This window comes from Medicago sativa, chromosome 1 (genome assembly GCF_051527215.1).
Source record: "Medicago sativa cultivar Bolivia chromosome 1, Bolivia_mono, whole genome shotgun sequence".
Lineage (NCBI taxonomy): Eukaryota > Viridiplantae > Streptophyta > Magnoliopsida > Fabales > Fabaceae > Medicago > Medicago sativa.
The window spans coordinates 83,966,710-83,983,634 of record NC_140749.1 but is presented as its reverse complement, the minus strand read 5'-3'; the positions used below and the strand labels follow the sequence as shown (position 1 = coordinate 83,983,634).

The 16,925-nt window shown below is 36.1% G+C and overlaps 2 protein-coding genes across 2 annotated transcripts; both read right to left on the bottom strand.

Annotated features, from left to right (window-relative positions):
• Nucleotides 1-1,569: 1,569 nt before the first annotated feature.
• Nucleotides 1,570-2,658, bottom strand: LOC146958318 (acidic endochitinase-like). Its single transcript, XM_085739832.1, has one exon. It carries the CDS (start codon nucleotides 2,618-2,620, stop codon nucleotides 1,730-1,732), a length of 891 nt encoding a protein of 296 aa, XP_085595958.1. The 5' UTR covers nucleotides 2,621-2,658; the 3' UTR covers nucleotides 1,570-1,729.
• A 7,666-nt stretch (nucleotides 2,659-10,324) lies between these two features.
• On the bottom strand, nucleotides 10,325-15,696 carry LOC146958317 (uncharacterized). Its single transcript, XM_085751981.1, has 2 exons — nucleotides 14,097-15,696; nucleotides 10,325-11,238 (listed from the first exon to the last, which is right to left on the bottom strand). The coding sequence occupies exons 1-2, from the start codon at nucleotides 15,694-15,696 to the stop codon at nucleotides 10,325-10,327; spliced, it is 2,514 nt and encodes an 837-aa protein (XP_085608107.1).
• Between the last annotated feature and the right edge of the window lie 1,229 nt (nucleotides 15,697-16,925).

Here is a 16,925-nt window from a genome sequence, read left to right as displayed (position 1 = left end):
ATACCCACCCCTACTTAAATTAAAAAATTACATGTTACTTTTTATTTTTTTCTTGGGTACACGTATGAGTTTTTTCTAGACTCTAGTTCAATTTTCTGAATATAAATTTGATGCTATCAAACCACCATCAATTTGTATAATCATTTAATCAGTCAATTTGAAAAGCTATTTCATTGAAAGAATCACAATAATCATTTCTTTTTCGCATAAACAATTCATTTTCCCCTTTCCCACGACGTAGGAGTGACATTCCAAACGACACCGTTAGGTAAATTTCACATCTCTTTCACTTAATTTTATTTTATTTTGTTTCATGTTTAGAAGTTCTTCTGATTCTGATTTTTTAATGAACTGAACTTACAAAAAAAAATAGCGTTTTTATTTTACTAAGGCCTATTTTAAAAAGAGAACCGAACCTCCTATTTCATAGAAACAGCCCTGGTTGTATGCAGTCAGTGATTTATGACTGCAACCAAACCTAGTCCTTTGTTCTGTCATTGTTCCCTTGAATCCGAGTGTTTTGATTATTGAAACTAAATTTGTCTCTCTCAACACAATTTTAGTAAAATATATTTCTCACATGAAATTAATTTTGTTTCAAAATTTCATTTTAAATAGTAGTTATAGATGTTTAGAACTTTATCACTATTAAATAGGTTAGGCTTAAACTTTTTAAAAAACTCATTAATTTAAATAGTTAAGGTTAAGGTTTATAGAAAAGTCTACTAGGTCTATCAGGTCGACCCATATATGTGTAATTATATATTCTCTATTATATTAATAAATTTTTGGTTTCTTTAAATTTTCGATATCATAATTTATTTATTTTTTTGCAATTTTTTCATTTTGGAAATCATGATTTACAATGAGTTACAAAACTCTCTTGGTATTACTCTCTTATTTCAATTCATACGACATACTTTTGGACGTTACCCTCTTAATCTTTTATTATTGTCATTCTCATCTTATTTCGAATCACAAGTAAGGAACCCTATTATGAACAAAAATAAAAGGTAATAGATCAAATTTATGCAATACATGTTTATTAGCATCTACAAAATGGATGTATAAACTCTACAAAATTTTATTGGATATACATGCAATATATGCTTATAAAGTGGGGAAAAAAATGAATGTATATGTTTTACAAAATTTTATTGACCTATTAGCCTTTTCATAAATATGTTAAATGTTCTATTTAATTTTTTTTAATACAAATTAGGTTTTTAGAGTGGCTAATAGGCCAGACCGTGCTTTTAAAAAGGCCATGACAGAATTAAATAAAGCCTTTAGCAAACTAATAGTCGAAACTTAGACTTTAGTTTTTTTAACTAGGCCTGACCTATTTAAGAAAGGTTCGGCGTAACCTATTCCCACCCCTGTGTGACCCAATTTTTGTGTTCCAATATCATTTTTCTACATGGGATTGTAGGCTGAAACAATTCTACAAAGTTAGTTACACACATAATGAAATATATTAAATATAAGAGCATCTAAATCTTAATTAAATGATTCCTTCAAAAAAAAAATCTTAATTAAATGATAAGTATCATTCAAATAAGCTGCATATTTCCTGGAAATCACACATTATTTTCAATATCCTCTTATTATTACATAGATATAAATGTATAACCAAGTGATCACATAGCACTTGTTAATGTGTAGGAACAAAACCTACCATGAACATGCTACTTATTCCAAATACATAGACTAATAAACTAGTTAATAATTAAACACTGCCCTTGATAGCATTACTATACCCACTTTGACCATCATTGAATCTATCCCAAATCATGACACCACCATATTTAGCAGAACCCTTGATAGCAGGAAGAACTTGAGAGTTCAAAACATCAGAAGGAATAAAACCACCACTTGGAGCAGCAGCATCATTAGCAGGAACACCTAAAAACACTTGTTTAGCTTGACTTGAAGTCCATTGATTCCAAGCATTAACAAGATTGTTAGTGTTTCCACTTGAGTATTGGCACTGAGGATTATTATAAAACTGAACCCACACATAATCAAATAAACCAGTCTTAATAGCTGAATCCAAATGAGCATCAGGGTAAGGACATTGAGGTGCTGCAGACAAGTAAACTCTCCTTTGTGAACTAAAACCATTAAGTGCTTTTGCAAGGTCATCATAGTGTTCACCACCAGCTTCAATATCAAAATCAATTCCATCCAAAACAGCATCACCTAATGGTCTTGAAGATGACGTGCCACCCAAGAAATTGTTCCATAGGTAATTTGCAACCTGTGTGGCATCATCAGCTGAGGAAAGAGAGTAGCTTCCGGCACCACCTCCGAGAGATAGCAACACTTTGATGCCTTTGCTTTGACAAGTTTGAATTTCACTACTAAACTTTGTGCAACCATTTGAGGCTGGATCACAATGGCCAGCAAGGTTTAGAGTTGGGGTTTGGCCATTGCCAAAAGTGGATAGAAAAGCTATGTTTACAAATTGGTAGTTGTCTGTGTTGCAAGCATCTGCTAAGGAACCTTCGTTGCCGTTTTGGCCCCAATAGACAGCAATTCCTGCAGCATGAGAGGATTTGAATAGGGAAATGAGGAAAAGAGGGAATAACAGGATTGAAACTTGTTTGAAGGATGCCATGTTTGATTGTTTTTTAAGGTTGTTGGTTTGGTTGTGTTGAAAATGTTAATGGGTTCATAGCATTTTATAGGTGTTGGAGGGTATGTAAATACAAAGTTGGGTAAGGAAACTATGAGAACCGTGTTATGTACGTTGGTGATTAAATTGTTTGCATTCATTCATAGGGAAGAAAAGTAAGATGTATGAAATTTCAACATTTGATCTCTTTAGTCTTAGAAGTATCAAATTAAATTTAGCTAAGCGTGTAAAAGGGTCTAATTAATGAATCGCTTAAGATATCAATGGTGATTGCTTGGTTTTTTATTCATCAAAGAGGAAGAGGTTAGATTTGGCTAAATTACGTATGAAAGTTTGTGAATATATTTCATGGGACGGTTTTATAAATTATAATAGGATTTAATTCATATGTACTATCATTTTATTTTGGGGAGAATAATTTTTTTTTCCTCTACAAAATGTATTATACTTAAATATGTACTATCATTGTAATTTTTTTTACATCGTCAATCATTCTAAATAGTTCGATCCTTAGAATAGTTTGCCTTCAATCATAACTACTTTTAAACTTTTGATAATATTCTCTTTGTCTCGAATAATCACATATGTTCTTTTTGTCTCGAATAATCTCATATGTTATTCATGGGTAATTAACACTATTCTAGCACACGAATAACTAATCTGCTATGTTTCAACTTTCAAGTATTGAACATTTTGTTTATTAAAAAAAAAGTATTGAGAATTTTCTCCTTTAATTAGTAAAATAAATATTGATGATCAAACTATTAAGGCATGAACCTTGCTAACAGTTTAATTATTATTCTTTTATATAGAATTGACAGTTTAATTCTCATTAGCAGTCAACTGGAGAAAGATTTTTGATTTTATAAGAACCGTGTCTTGTTAGTTGATGATGAGCTGGCTTGAATTCGTCTTAACTAGGAAGGAAACACGTATAATTTATTTCCCATAGGCCATCTAGACTTGTTTTATATGACAGAAAAAAAGTTAAATGTACTCGTGAACTTAACTCAGTTGGTATGGACAATGCACAAAAATATGCAAGGTCCGGGGTTTAAACCCCTGGCCACCACAAAAAAAAAAGATAAAAAGTTAAATAACTATCGAAACTTTACATATATAAATGGAGATCAGGATTTGAACTTCAATGTTCGATTTAATAATTTTGACCAGTTGAGTTAGGACTTATAAATTCTAAAGATTTGTCTTAATAAGAATTAAGTTGGTGGTTTACATTAAAATATTACGAGAAAGAAGATAAACATTAATTCAAATTATTCCCTAAAAAAAATCAATTCAAATTATTCCCTAAAAAAAATCAAATTATTGATTTTAGAAGAAAATGACAATGTTTGGCATGTCACAACCACGTAATATTGTTAACGGGCATCTAAAAAAAAAAAGACTGTTTTGTGTACTAAAAATTCTGCATTGGGGATCGAAAATGTGTCTCTATTTTGGCAACGTTTAGCATGGGCAAATTGATACATTTCCCTAACTTAGGTCAATTTAACAAGGGTCATTGATTTAATATTAATAAATATCAATGGATAGAATTGCTCTAGAATGTTTACCTAGAACTTGAATGAGATTTTAATATTAAAAAACTAATGTACACTTTTTGAAATTGTATAAATTACCTAGTTTTTTTTAAAGATTTATAGATTTGGAACATGTAGAAAACGGTGTTATTTTATTTTCCGTTACTATGTTGTTTTTTAGTCAAAATAAATATTTCATTTTTCTTTATTATTTAGAAAAACTTGATAAATGTTAGTAGTAGTTGGTAAAACAATATTTACTCATTCGTTTGAATTTGACCTTTGAATCTTCAACAACTTTAACTCTTACTAATGATGACCGTAATAGCTATTTTACAAATAATATGATTTTTTTAAAGACTAATAATATGAATTTTGATGATGTAGATTTTATTGTTTTTATGAATCAGGTGATATTCATATAAAAAAGTATAACCAAGAACATGTTTTAAGAAAAAAATTATATTTTTCTAAAAACATAAAATTATTTAATTATACAAAGATTACTGTTTGAAAATGGAATTGGGTAACAGGTGTTAGACTTTTCAACAGAGGAGGGTAAAAAAGAAAACAAGCATCCACCTGTAAATGAATTAACTAAACAATTGAGGTTAAATTATTATTTTTAATTAGGGTCTGAATTGAAATATAAGAAAACAGGGAGTACAGGTAATAACAAGTAACAACACAGCAGTACAAGTAATAACACAGATAAAACAAAATTGGTCTAAGATGGAGAAATTCAACAATTTCCCCATGCTAAAACCCGCCCTCTATTTTTTGGGTATTGTACGGAGTCTTACCTTGTTTTTTTTTATAAGGTATGTATTATTTCTAGAACTTGAACACGTGATATTACAATCACATGATAACAAATTTACCATTGCGTTAAGACTCGTTTAAAGTCAGAGCAAAACTCTATATAGACTAGCCTACCAAAATTAAAATATGAGTACATTTTAATTAGCTTTAAGACCCGTTTAAAGTCAGAGCAAAACTCTATATAGACTAGCCTACCGAAATTAAAATATGAGTACATTTTAATTAGTACTTATTTAGGTGTGTTCGACCGTTCGTTGTGCGGTTTTGATATAAAAATCATCCGATGATAAATTTGTATGTGGTTCGGTTTTCACTTGGCCTATTTAAAAAAATCTGAATCGGTCAGATATAATATAGTTTTTTTTTTGTTACAAGATATAATATAGTTTAATTTAGATAAGTTTTTAATGTTTAAATTACAATTGTGTAAAAAGAAACAATTAGTACTATAAACATGGATATTGGAGAAGAATTTAAAATTTGATCTAATTTTTTTTGTCAAGTTGTCCGGTAGTTAAAATTCACTTTGTTTAAGATGAATAAATGAAGTGTTTAAAGTTTGAATTTCAACCCCTACATATTACAATGCATGTTTCCTACATATACTCGCGTGGACTTTATAATCTTAATGGTTTTCACAAAAAAAACTTCTAAACATATTCAATAAATTGAGGCGTAATGTGCGGTGAAGAAGATTGAGTTGAGTTAGTTAATTGTCCAATTAATCATCTGTCATATATAACACGAACTTTGTATAGTTTCAGGTTAACGCAACCTTCTATTGTCAAATTAATACAAAAATTCTTGGACGTCATTGACCACCATTTGTATTGAATTGGTCTTTTCTTTTTTATGATTGAATTGGTCTTTTAAATTCCTTCAGGATCGACGCGTGATATACAATATCCATATCAATTCGAGAAGCTTTCATTTTTACTTCCAACCATGTTTAGCGTGTCATCCGGGATGATTTTGTTTCATCTATCTATTTACACATATAAACTTATGACCCACTTTAAAGTGGATCTTATTAATCCAATTGCTTTGCTTTGGTGGTATTAGTTTATAATCTTGAAGTGTGTTTTTCTTTATTTCTCAAGTTTAATTTTCTCCGATATTAATTTTGATCGGTAGTTTGAGTTGAGTTCTTCAAAAAATAAAATGTGTCGTATTAATAAGTATCACTTATATTTCAAGAGTTTTTCTATCATGTGCAAATTTGCACATATTAAGAAGTTTAAAATAGAAATTTGTATTGGAACTTATACATTTAATATTAAATATAAAACTTTTGAATAAATAATTGTTGCTTTCCAAAAAAATGTTACTACCATCAATTGTTTTAACATATGCAATGTTGCACATGTTATACAAACTCATATTTCAATTGTGTCTACCATAATTGAAGGGTTGACAAATAAAATAAATTCGGCTAAACAACTTTATACAATTAAAGAATTTATGTATTTTTTTTGAACAATCTAAAATGAAATATATTAACACCTTACTAGCAGTCTTGTCAGCACAAGGTGTACCGACAAGACAACTAGAAAATTACAAGCATTCTGTCAAAAGTACAACAAAGAGATCAACCAATGCCTAAACACGACAACGGTCTCGACCACCACAATTGGTCACCGAAAACAAAAATAGTCTTATTAGCCTTCAGCCACCACAAAGAATAATACTTTACTTTATCTAGTAACTGAAGCATGGAACTTTCTTTCATATTAAAAACTCTATTATTTCTTTCGCTCCATAAAACCCAAACAGTCAACAACCAAACAAGTTGCAGAAAAGACCTTCTTGCCTTCAAGCCACCTGTGGAATGAATAAACTGAAGAAAATGGCTTGAAATATCACAATGATCAATACCATCAAAGCCAATCCATTGGCGCACCAAAGGCCACAGCGACCCAAAACAAGGACACAACAAGAACAAATGACTGGCATCCTCCCTAGAACCACAACCTGCCACACACTGGCATGCCTCTGCATCAAGGACACCACGCATCGCCAAATTTGTTTTAGTAGGAAGACGATCCCGAAGCAATCTCCAAGCCAAAATTGACACCTTTAGCGGTACCTGTCTATGCCAAATCAAGTCCACATCCTGCGAAACCTGCGGAGCTCCATGGTCAGTGAGCATAGCATACACAGCACGAACAGAGTACCCTTCAGAGGGGTTCGGAAGCCACTGCCAAACATCATAAGAAAGAGGCTGCAAAGAAACGTCAGCAAGTAATAACCTACACTCCGCTAAAAGCTCCTCCTCCCACACCCACAACACCCTACGCCACTGCCAAGCTTCACCCTCCTCCCCCCATCCATGCTCAAACATGTCTTTGACAGTGATTGATTTATTTAAAGCTAAATCAAATAACCTGCCAAAACGCACCTTGAGAGGGATGTCACCACACCACCGATCATGCCAAAACAAAGTATCTTCACCATCACCCACACGCCTCACCACACAACTCGAAAACCACCCCTCACCGCCCCCTACTGTCCCGTCCCTAATCTTAACAACCTCCTTCCACCACAAAGAACCACTCCGGCCCCCATCCTCAAACCTCCCATCCTCCTCACCATATCTAGCAACCAACACCCTATACCACAGTCCCTCCCTATCAACTAACATTCGCCAACACCATTTTCCCAATAAAGCCTCATTAAACTCCCTCAACCTCCTAACCCCCAAGCCTCCATGCTCCTTTCGATTACACACAGACCTCCAATCAACCCAAGAGATTTTCCTATGATCCTCACACCCCCCCCCCCCCCAAAAAAATTTAATCAAAAGAGATTCTATGGAAGAGATTGTACCTGATGGAGCCTTGAAGAAGGAAAGAGCATAGACAGGCAGAGCGGTCAAGACAGACTTAAGAAGAATCAAGCGACCTCCGAAGGAAAGATACCGACTTTGCCAAGCAGACAGTCTAGATTTTATGCGGTTAACAACAGGGTCCCAAAAAGACAACAAACGCGGATTACCACCTATAGGTAGCCCCAAGTAAAGGAAAGGCACCTTACCCAATTTACACTTCAACAATGTCGCCGCTTCTGACAACCAAGAGTCAGTAATATTCACCCCTACCAGCATACTTTTATGAAAATTAACTTTTAAACCAGACACCGCCTCAAAGAGAATTAATACCGCTCGAAGTGCACGAACATTAGCCCAACTCTTTTCCCCTAACAATAATGTGTCATCTGCAAATTGAAGATGGGAAAGAACCACCGAATTTCCAGAACCTACAGCATAACCACGGAACAAAGAAGCATCCACCATTGCTTTCATCAAAACACTCAAACCTTCGGCTGCTAACAAAAAAAGAAAAGGTGAGAGCGGATCCCCTTGACGGAGCCCCCTACCTAAAGAGAACTCATCTGTAGGACTGCCGTTAACAAGAACAGAAGCTGTAGCCGTTGTTACACATTCCTTCATCCATTTCCTCCACAAAGTCGGAAAGCCCATTTTACCCATAACTGAATCAAGGTACCCCCAATCAACAGAATCATAAGCCTTCTCAAAATCAACTTTAAATAACAACAACTCTTTTTTGGTCTTACGTGCCTCATCAACAACCTCATTCGCAATCAGAATCCCATCAAGAATTTGTCTATTTTTAACAAAAGCAGACTGTGTATCTGAAATTACGGTACCAATAACTTGCCGCAATCTATTCGCCAACAACTTAGCCAGAATTTTATACAAACTTCCAACCAAAGAGATCGGACGGTAATCATTTAAAGTTTGCGGACACTCCACTTTTGGAATAAGGGCAATAAAAGTAGAATTAATACCTTTTGTCAATTTTCCGTTTCGATGAAATTCACGAACAAACCTCATAACATCCTCTTTCAAGTCACCCCAAAAATCTTTGATGAAGCCAAAATTGATACCATCCGGACCTGGACTCTTGAAGCTATCACAGTCCCAAACAGCAGCTTTAACCTCCTCAATTGAAAACGGCTTAGTTAGACTGCCCCCATCAGCATACGACAACCTTTTAAACTGCAAATCATCAATCTTTGGCCTTTGTATATTGAGAGACTGAAAGTGACTTGCAAAATGAGAAAACACTGCTTGACGAACAGGCTGCACACCCTCCACCATAACACCATTCACATAAATCGACACCAAATTGTTTCGACGCTTCCTACTTGCTATCGCAGAGTGAAAATATTTTGAATTAGCATCACCCTCTCGAAGCCACGTGAGCCTAGATTGCTGCCAACAAATACTAGTATTCAGCCGAGACAACGAATGAAGGTCCGTCGAAACACCAAACAATTCGACAGTCTCCTCCTCAGAAAGGTCAATCTCCTCAGCTTTTCCATCAAGAGCGGCCTGTCTATCCTTCAAAGAAGCAATCTTTCCTGATAAATTTTGAGTATGAGACACATGCCATTCTTTCAGAGCCGCTTTGATCAACTTGAATTTTTCCTTTAAAACAAAACCACCCCAGCCAATAACTTCAAAAAAATTCCATTTTTCACTAACATATTGCTTATACCCAGGTAAGTCTTGCCAACATTTCAACAACCGAGTTGGTCTTGGTCCCCAATTTTCTTCATCAATCGATAACACCAAAGGACAATGGTCAGACAACCCCCGTAACAGCGCTACCTGGATACAATTAGGCCACTCCGAACACCACTCCTCCGAAAGAAGAAACCTGTCCAACCTGCTCATAGATTTACCATCACCTCGAAACCAAGTAAATTTACGACCAAACAACGGAAGATCAACCAACATAGTGTCCTCAATAAAACGGTTGAAAGGAACATAAGATACGGCCATGTTGCCACTTCTTCTTGACTTTCTCTCATCATCATTCCTAACTGCATTAAAATCACCGCAAATACACACTTTTTTGTCACCCAACATAACGATTCGAGCAGATAAAGAATCCCATAATACTTGCTGCGCTGAATTATCACACGGGGCGTAAACATTGAACAAATAAAACTCTTCCTCGGATTTGACAAAGCGACCATGAATCATCAGAAAATAATTGTCACTAGTAGAATCCCACACCTCCACTTCCGAGCTATCCCAAACAGTTAAAATACCTCCAGAAGCCCCCACCGACGGACGAAAAGAAAAAGAATGAGAAGATGTTCCCCACACAGACGCACACACAACATCATCACAAGTCTGCAATTTTGTTTCCTGAACACATAATATATACGGTAATTTCTCACCCACCAGCAATCGGACATCCCTTCTCTTCTCTGCACCACCCAGCCCCCTAACATTCCAAGATAAAATCTTCATAAAAACCACCCTCACCCTCCCCCCACTCCACCAACACACTTATACCTCCCTCCCTGACCGTCCCTCTCCACCACCCTCACCACTAAAAGTTGACTTCTTATTATCCTTCATCCTTCTCGCAAGCACACTAAACCTATTCTGACAAACCCCTTTAAAGTTAACACCAATTGCTTTCCCCATACCCCACACATCCTCCACCTCCACATCTTCATTACCAGGCAAAACCACCCAATTTTTCCAGTCATTATTAACAGAAGATGAAGAAGAAGCCCCCTCAGACACAACTTTGGACACAAAATCAACAGATTTAGTCACACCTTCAGTACCTTTTCTTTTACTAACTCGCCTCTTTAAATGATGTAACACTGCCGATCGATCTTTAGAAGGGAGCCTCGCCACCTTCTTCAAAGAATGAACAGAATGACGAAGCAAACCACCTACCTTTTTACGTTTGCATATCAAGTCCACACCGGATTTCTTAGCTTCTTTGGTAACCGCAACCTGTTTACCATTCTTTCTGGAAGATGAAACAATACCTGCCTCACCATGAACTTGATCACGTAACCACTCTAGGCTCCAAGGTCCAGACACTGACGACCTCCCTGCCCGGGGTGGGCAAGAGGACGTACGCCTCTTGCGAAAAACAGCCATATTAGGAACGCCACCCTCCTCTTCTACCATCACACTTACCGTATTATCATCAACATGTATGTCATTAGGTAACGGTATATCAGCCTTCATCTGAGCACAAGGTACGACCACCTCCTTTGAGGGATCCTCACGTTGCATATTCGACGCCTCATTGCATTCATCAACTCCCTCCACCTCTTTCATCGGATTGTCGAAAGCAAAATGATCTGATTCCTCGGCCGCTTTTAAATCCTCCACAATTTTCCCAACAAACGTATCAACATTATTGCTCATATCCGGATCATCATGAAGCTCCTCGTTGTCTTTCTGCTCCAGTTGTCCTTTGTAACAGCCCGTTTTTCGCTAGATTTATTTTATTATTTATTTATGTGTGTTATATGTGCTCTTATGTGATTATTTGCCTCTGTGTGTATTTTTGGTTGGGAATCGTAGAATTCGGTGTTAGAAGGGTATTTTAGTCATTTTGGACTTAGGGGCATTTTGGTCATTTTGAGGGCAGTGGCAATTTTGTAATTCTTCAGAAAGTTATTTTTAGTGTTTAGTGAGAGTTATTATTTTACCAAGTTACTAGAGAGAGGGTAGTAATTATTTTAATTACCATTAAGTGACCGTTAGTGTTATAATTACCATTAAGTGAGTAGTAACATTTTTGAGGTTGAATTAGAAATGGGTTAGACCCATTAAGGTTTAAGAAATAAGCCCAATTGAGTAGAGCTAGTATATAAACTCTAGTTGTTGGTAAAACTAGGTTTTACAAACATTATTCATTTCATTTGGGAAGAGAAGAGATAGAGACTAGAGGCAACAACAAGATCAAGGGTTAGAGCTTGAAGAGGGGATTCATCATCTAGGAGCTCAATTGTAGCTTGGGTTAGAGATTCTTGGTGCTAGAGGTAAGAGGGTTAGGTTTCAACCATAATTCATATTTTTTTTCTCTTTACCCATTTTTGTTAAATTGATGAATTGAACCTAATTGTTGTAAAATTCGTGCATAATTGTTGTTGTTATGTTTGAGAACATGATTTATGTGATAATTGCATGTTAGTATGTGAATTAACATGTTCAAATGCATAGTTGTTGGTGTTTTGTGTTCTTGAGCAAGTTTGATGAGATTCGAGGTTGTGATGTTGAATTATGCATGAATTTGTGTTCATTAGTTGTTGTTATTGATTTGGAACATGTTGTTGTTGAATTGGTACTTTGGGTATCAAGATTGGTGAATTAATGATGAGATTTGATATTGTTGTTGAAAGTTGAGAATGAATTGAGAAATTGGTGAATTTGGTTATGTTGATGATTTAATTCCAAAACTTGTATGTGTTTAATTGTATTGAACCTATTTTGACCTATAAACACTTTCTGGAACTTGTTTTGGTGATTTGGGGGATTGAAAATTGGATTTTGGGATGAAAATGGGTTAGAACCCGTAACTGAGTTCTGGGAATCTGATGTAGGACGCTTTCGCGTGCTTAGGACGCTTAAGCATCCCACCAGCGTCCCAGAAGCGTGTCAAAAGCGTGCTGTTCCAGGAGCTACTGGAACAGGGACGCTTAAGCGTGCAGAGGACGCTTTCGCGTCCTAGCCTCAGTTCAGCAATTTTTGATTTTTGTTTTCGAGCACTTGGGGACCAATCCGATACTTCTAAAATGTTTCTTTGGACATAATTAACCTCTGTTTACACCTTTAATCCTACTGGAACATGATTTGATTTGGTTTGGACTTGAATTCGTGAAAATCGTCCAACTTTTGTAAAAACGGTCCAAACGTTGATTTTTCCAAGAACCCGTTTTCTTCGGAAATTGAAGTGGGATTAGAGTTGTATAATGTTTATATGATTTCTAAAAATGGTTGTGATTGGTTCCATCAAGTTTGAACTTGTTTTGCTTTGAAAATGGAAAACTTGGTGAAAAAGTGATAAAATGAGACGAACTTTGAGTTTTCATGAATTCGTCGCATTTGGTCGATGAAATGCTTATGTAACCTCTACTGCACACATATGTGAATTGTGAGAATACTAGGCATAGGCAATTGAGCTTGTTTACTTGGTTTTGACTCAAATGTTCAATTAATTTTAATTTATGACTTGGAAAGACGAACTTGACTAAAGATGACTTTTGTGAATCAATTGATTGTGAATCCTTTATGGAGAGTTATTATATGTTATGTGAGGATGATTAGTGGTGTGTTTATGTGACAACTTCATGTTGTGTGATTTTTGGATGTTGTTGGAAATTGTATATATGATATGTGGTGAGGAATTGTTAATGATTGCATATATACAAGTATTGGTGATGGTGAGGTGATTATTGTTGTGTGAACATATGCATTGTAGTTGGGTCATATGTTCATGCATACATGACTGATGGTGGTGGATTTATATCCAATAGAGGTGATTACGATGTTTTTGTTGCATCAAAGGTGACGACCTTGAGGTGTTTTGGTACCACATGCATCTAGATGAGTCTAGAGACATTGCATAGACTGTTGGTGGATTGAATTGCATTAAGATGTGTTTGATGGTTGATTATTGCTAATTGTACTTGCGGATTGAATTGTTAATTGTTGATTGACAAGGTGAGGTTGTGATATGTGTAAGATACACTTGTGGATATGAACTTGATATGATGATATTGAATGATCTTGGATTATTACATGTTGTGAATATTGTGGAACTATGTATGAATTGTCATTCTTTATCCTTGATTATATCTTTCATTTCCAAAGTTCTTATTAATCTTATATGGATTATGATGATGTAATGCTAACCCTCAGTGGTTTACCACCTACCTTTCTGTATGGACGGGTAGATGGAGTGCAGGATGCTTAGTGTTGCTTGTTGATGCCGAGGAGTGGAGTCCTCTTTTTCATGCAAGAGTCTAGATTAGGGCTCTGATCTAGGATAGTCTTTGCATGTTGTTATTTGACTTTATACTTTGGAATTGTTGAGCTATTTTGTTATTTGGAGTTTGGAGAATACATTTGTATTTAGTTTGAAGATCCAGATATGTTTATGGATTATATGTATATGTTCCGCTGCTATGTGATGTGACATGATCTTTATGCATGTATGTATTGTGGTTTATTTGAAGACGTAGCATCTACTTCTAGAATATGGTTGTATATTCGCGCGTTTTACCGCTTATTAGAAATAGGGTGTTACATCCTTCATCCTCTTCATACAGACAGACGTCGTCCCCTAAGTTGAAACCCCATTCCTCAACAATCTTCACTTCCGTCAACACATCATCAACTAATAATTTCTCCACCACCGAAATAATATCTAGAGAAGAAGTTGCAACCAATACCCTAGCATAATCAAACCTTTCTTTTTCCAATGAACAACTATCTGATCGTAAAAACCGCCCACAATCCAAAACACAAAGTTTAAAAAAAGATTCATTCCACGCATGAAGGGGAATCCCATAGAGTCTCAACCAAGCTCCTCTTTGAAATGGTAAAGGCTTCTTATCCCATCGACTATAATTAACAAAAAAGTGATTAAAAAAATCAGAAGCTTCCTCCAACATATGTGAAACATCCGAATCCGATAAGCTTCGAATGAAAACTTTGTCAGCACCCAACGGAACAATATCCAAATCTGAGAAACCAGCATCCTCAATTCGGTTTTGAACCACACGTATCGCTTCCCCGTTGATAACAGAAGCCACAACACCTTTACGTGCCCATTCTACATCATCTTCTTGTGAACTGTACTTCCGGACCAGTTTTGAATCATGTTCGCTGCCCTGTATTCCTCCCACCGCATGCACCACCTCCCTCTTGACTTTCCCCTCATCAGCCTTACCTTTCTTAACATGCTTCTTACCCACCCTCACCGGAACCATCACTTTACCAATCTGCACATCAGCCTTACCATCGCCAACACCTTTCACACCCTCCAAAATTTCTCTTTTTTCTCCCTCAGCCCTTTGCTTCCCTTCCACGTTACCCTCCTTCTCCCTCACCAATTTTTTATCCGACACCTTCTCCACACCACCGCGATCAACCTCACCATCCCTACCTCCCACCACTACAGCCGCTCGATCAAACCTTGCTACTCTAGCATTAACTCTAAAATTACCAAACCAAACCGCATTCACCGCTTTCAAGAGCTTACCGACATCTCTAACTTTTGAAAACCTAACAAAACCATAAACCTCCCCATACACATTACGCTTACTAGGAACGACTACCTCTTCGAGCATACCACATACCTCAAACCCTTTCCTCAAATAAAAATTAGATAATTGTGACGGAAAGTTCGTAAAATAAAAAGTTACAAACCGTTTGATTGATGAATCTGCTACTATGTCATCCCTTGCACCTCTGATTTCATGCGGCTTCTCAGTAGTAACAGCAGCCTTCCTTTCTACCACCACAGACCTGTGCGGTTTCCTTGTAGCAGACCTCCCCCGCAAGTTGCCTTTACCAGTACCTGAACCGTTTGAAACCCTAGAGATGCCCCTGCCGTCCATTCCCATTCGCGACCCAGTAATAACCCTTGACCTAGACTGCCGCAATCCATTGCCTGTAGACCCTCCATGGCGCTTGCTTCCCTGCTGTCTGTCCTGACCATACACATCCTGTCGCCGCGCTTTCCCACGTCTCAGTCTCACATCCTGCCAATCGTCCCCATCCCTCCCCGTTTGTGGCACCCTGCTTGGATCCCTTCCCCCCCAATTTGTCCTCACTTCCGGCGATAATGAACGCCGGTATGATCGCAAGCGATCACGTCTCTCTTGGAAGCTCTCACCTCTCATGCTCTCACGCCGGTATTAGTCAAAACAATTTTGTTTTTTAAGACTCAAGTCTAAGTTAACAAATTGTTGGGCTATTAAGTTTGAATAAAAAAAATTGTTGATCCCTTTTTTTTATCCTAAGACAAGGCTAATACGCTATACGATATATTCTCACTCTAAAACCTCAATCACATTCTAAATCATAGTACTAGAAAACAAAAATGATATGTTTTGTCGTTATTTAAGTCTTTTTTTGTCGGGTAGTCAAGTGACTAGAATTCACTTTTTTCAAGATAAGTGAGTGGGGTGTCTGAGGTTCGAACCCCGACCCTTACATATATTAATGCATATCCGTACCAACTGAGTTAAACTCACGGGGATGTCGTTATTTAAGTCTTACTCTTGGAAAATTTGAGATTTTAATATACGGGTTTATTTGGTTTGAGTTGTTATACATTATTAAAGAAATTCGCAAAAGTTCATCAATGCTAAAATAATGGGTCTTGTTAACAAGTAACCCATAAAAAGGAATTATGCCTTGAAAATATAAGTCAAACACTTGTTGAAGTTACAATCGTAAATTTCCAATGCAAAAGTTGCTACTTTTAGATGCTTAAACAATGCTCTTAGGGCACTTGTTAACATTTTCCTAAAATAATTGCAAATGAAACGCCATTTGATGTGTTTTTGTTAAAAAAACAGCAAATTTATAGAAAACAACACTACGATGAAAGTTCATTTGAATACCGACAACTAAATATGTGTATCTTGAATCAAGATCGCTTATATAAGATGACACGGTTCACTTTTATCTTAACCAATGTATTGAGTTGGAATCGAGCATTAAACATGCAACAACGTTAAAAACTCTTAAGAATTGTCATCCGTTTGGGTCTTACAAGACTCGAGAGATTAATCTCTACAATTGTGCATGAAGGATGCCCGTTTTACAAAATAAAATAAAATTATTGTGTATGTTAAAGAGGCGTTTAGGATCTTTTATGTAGTATATATAGGGGTGTTCAAAACCGAACCAACCCAATAGAAAAACCGTAAACCAAACCAATCCAAACCGAAACTGCAAAAAACCGCACCGCATTTGGTTTGGATGTATTCATATCATTTTTTTAATCAATCACATGATTTGGTTTGTAGTTTTATTTTACCAACAAAATCAAACCGCATCATAAGAAAAACACTAATTAAATTTATGTCACCTAGACCGATACTCATAAAAACTAAATGAAAAA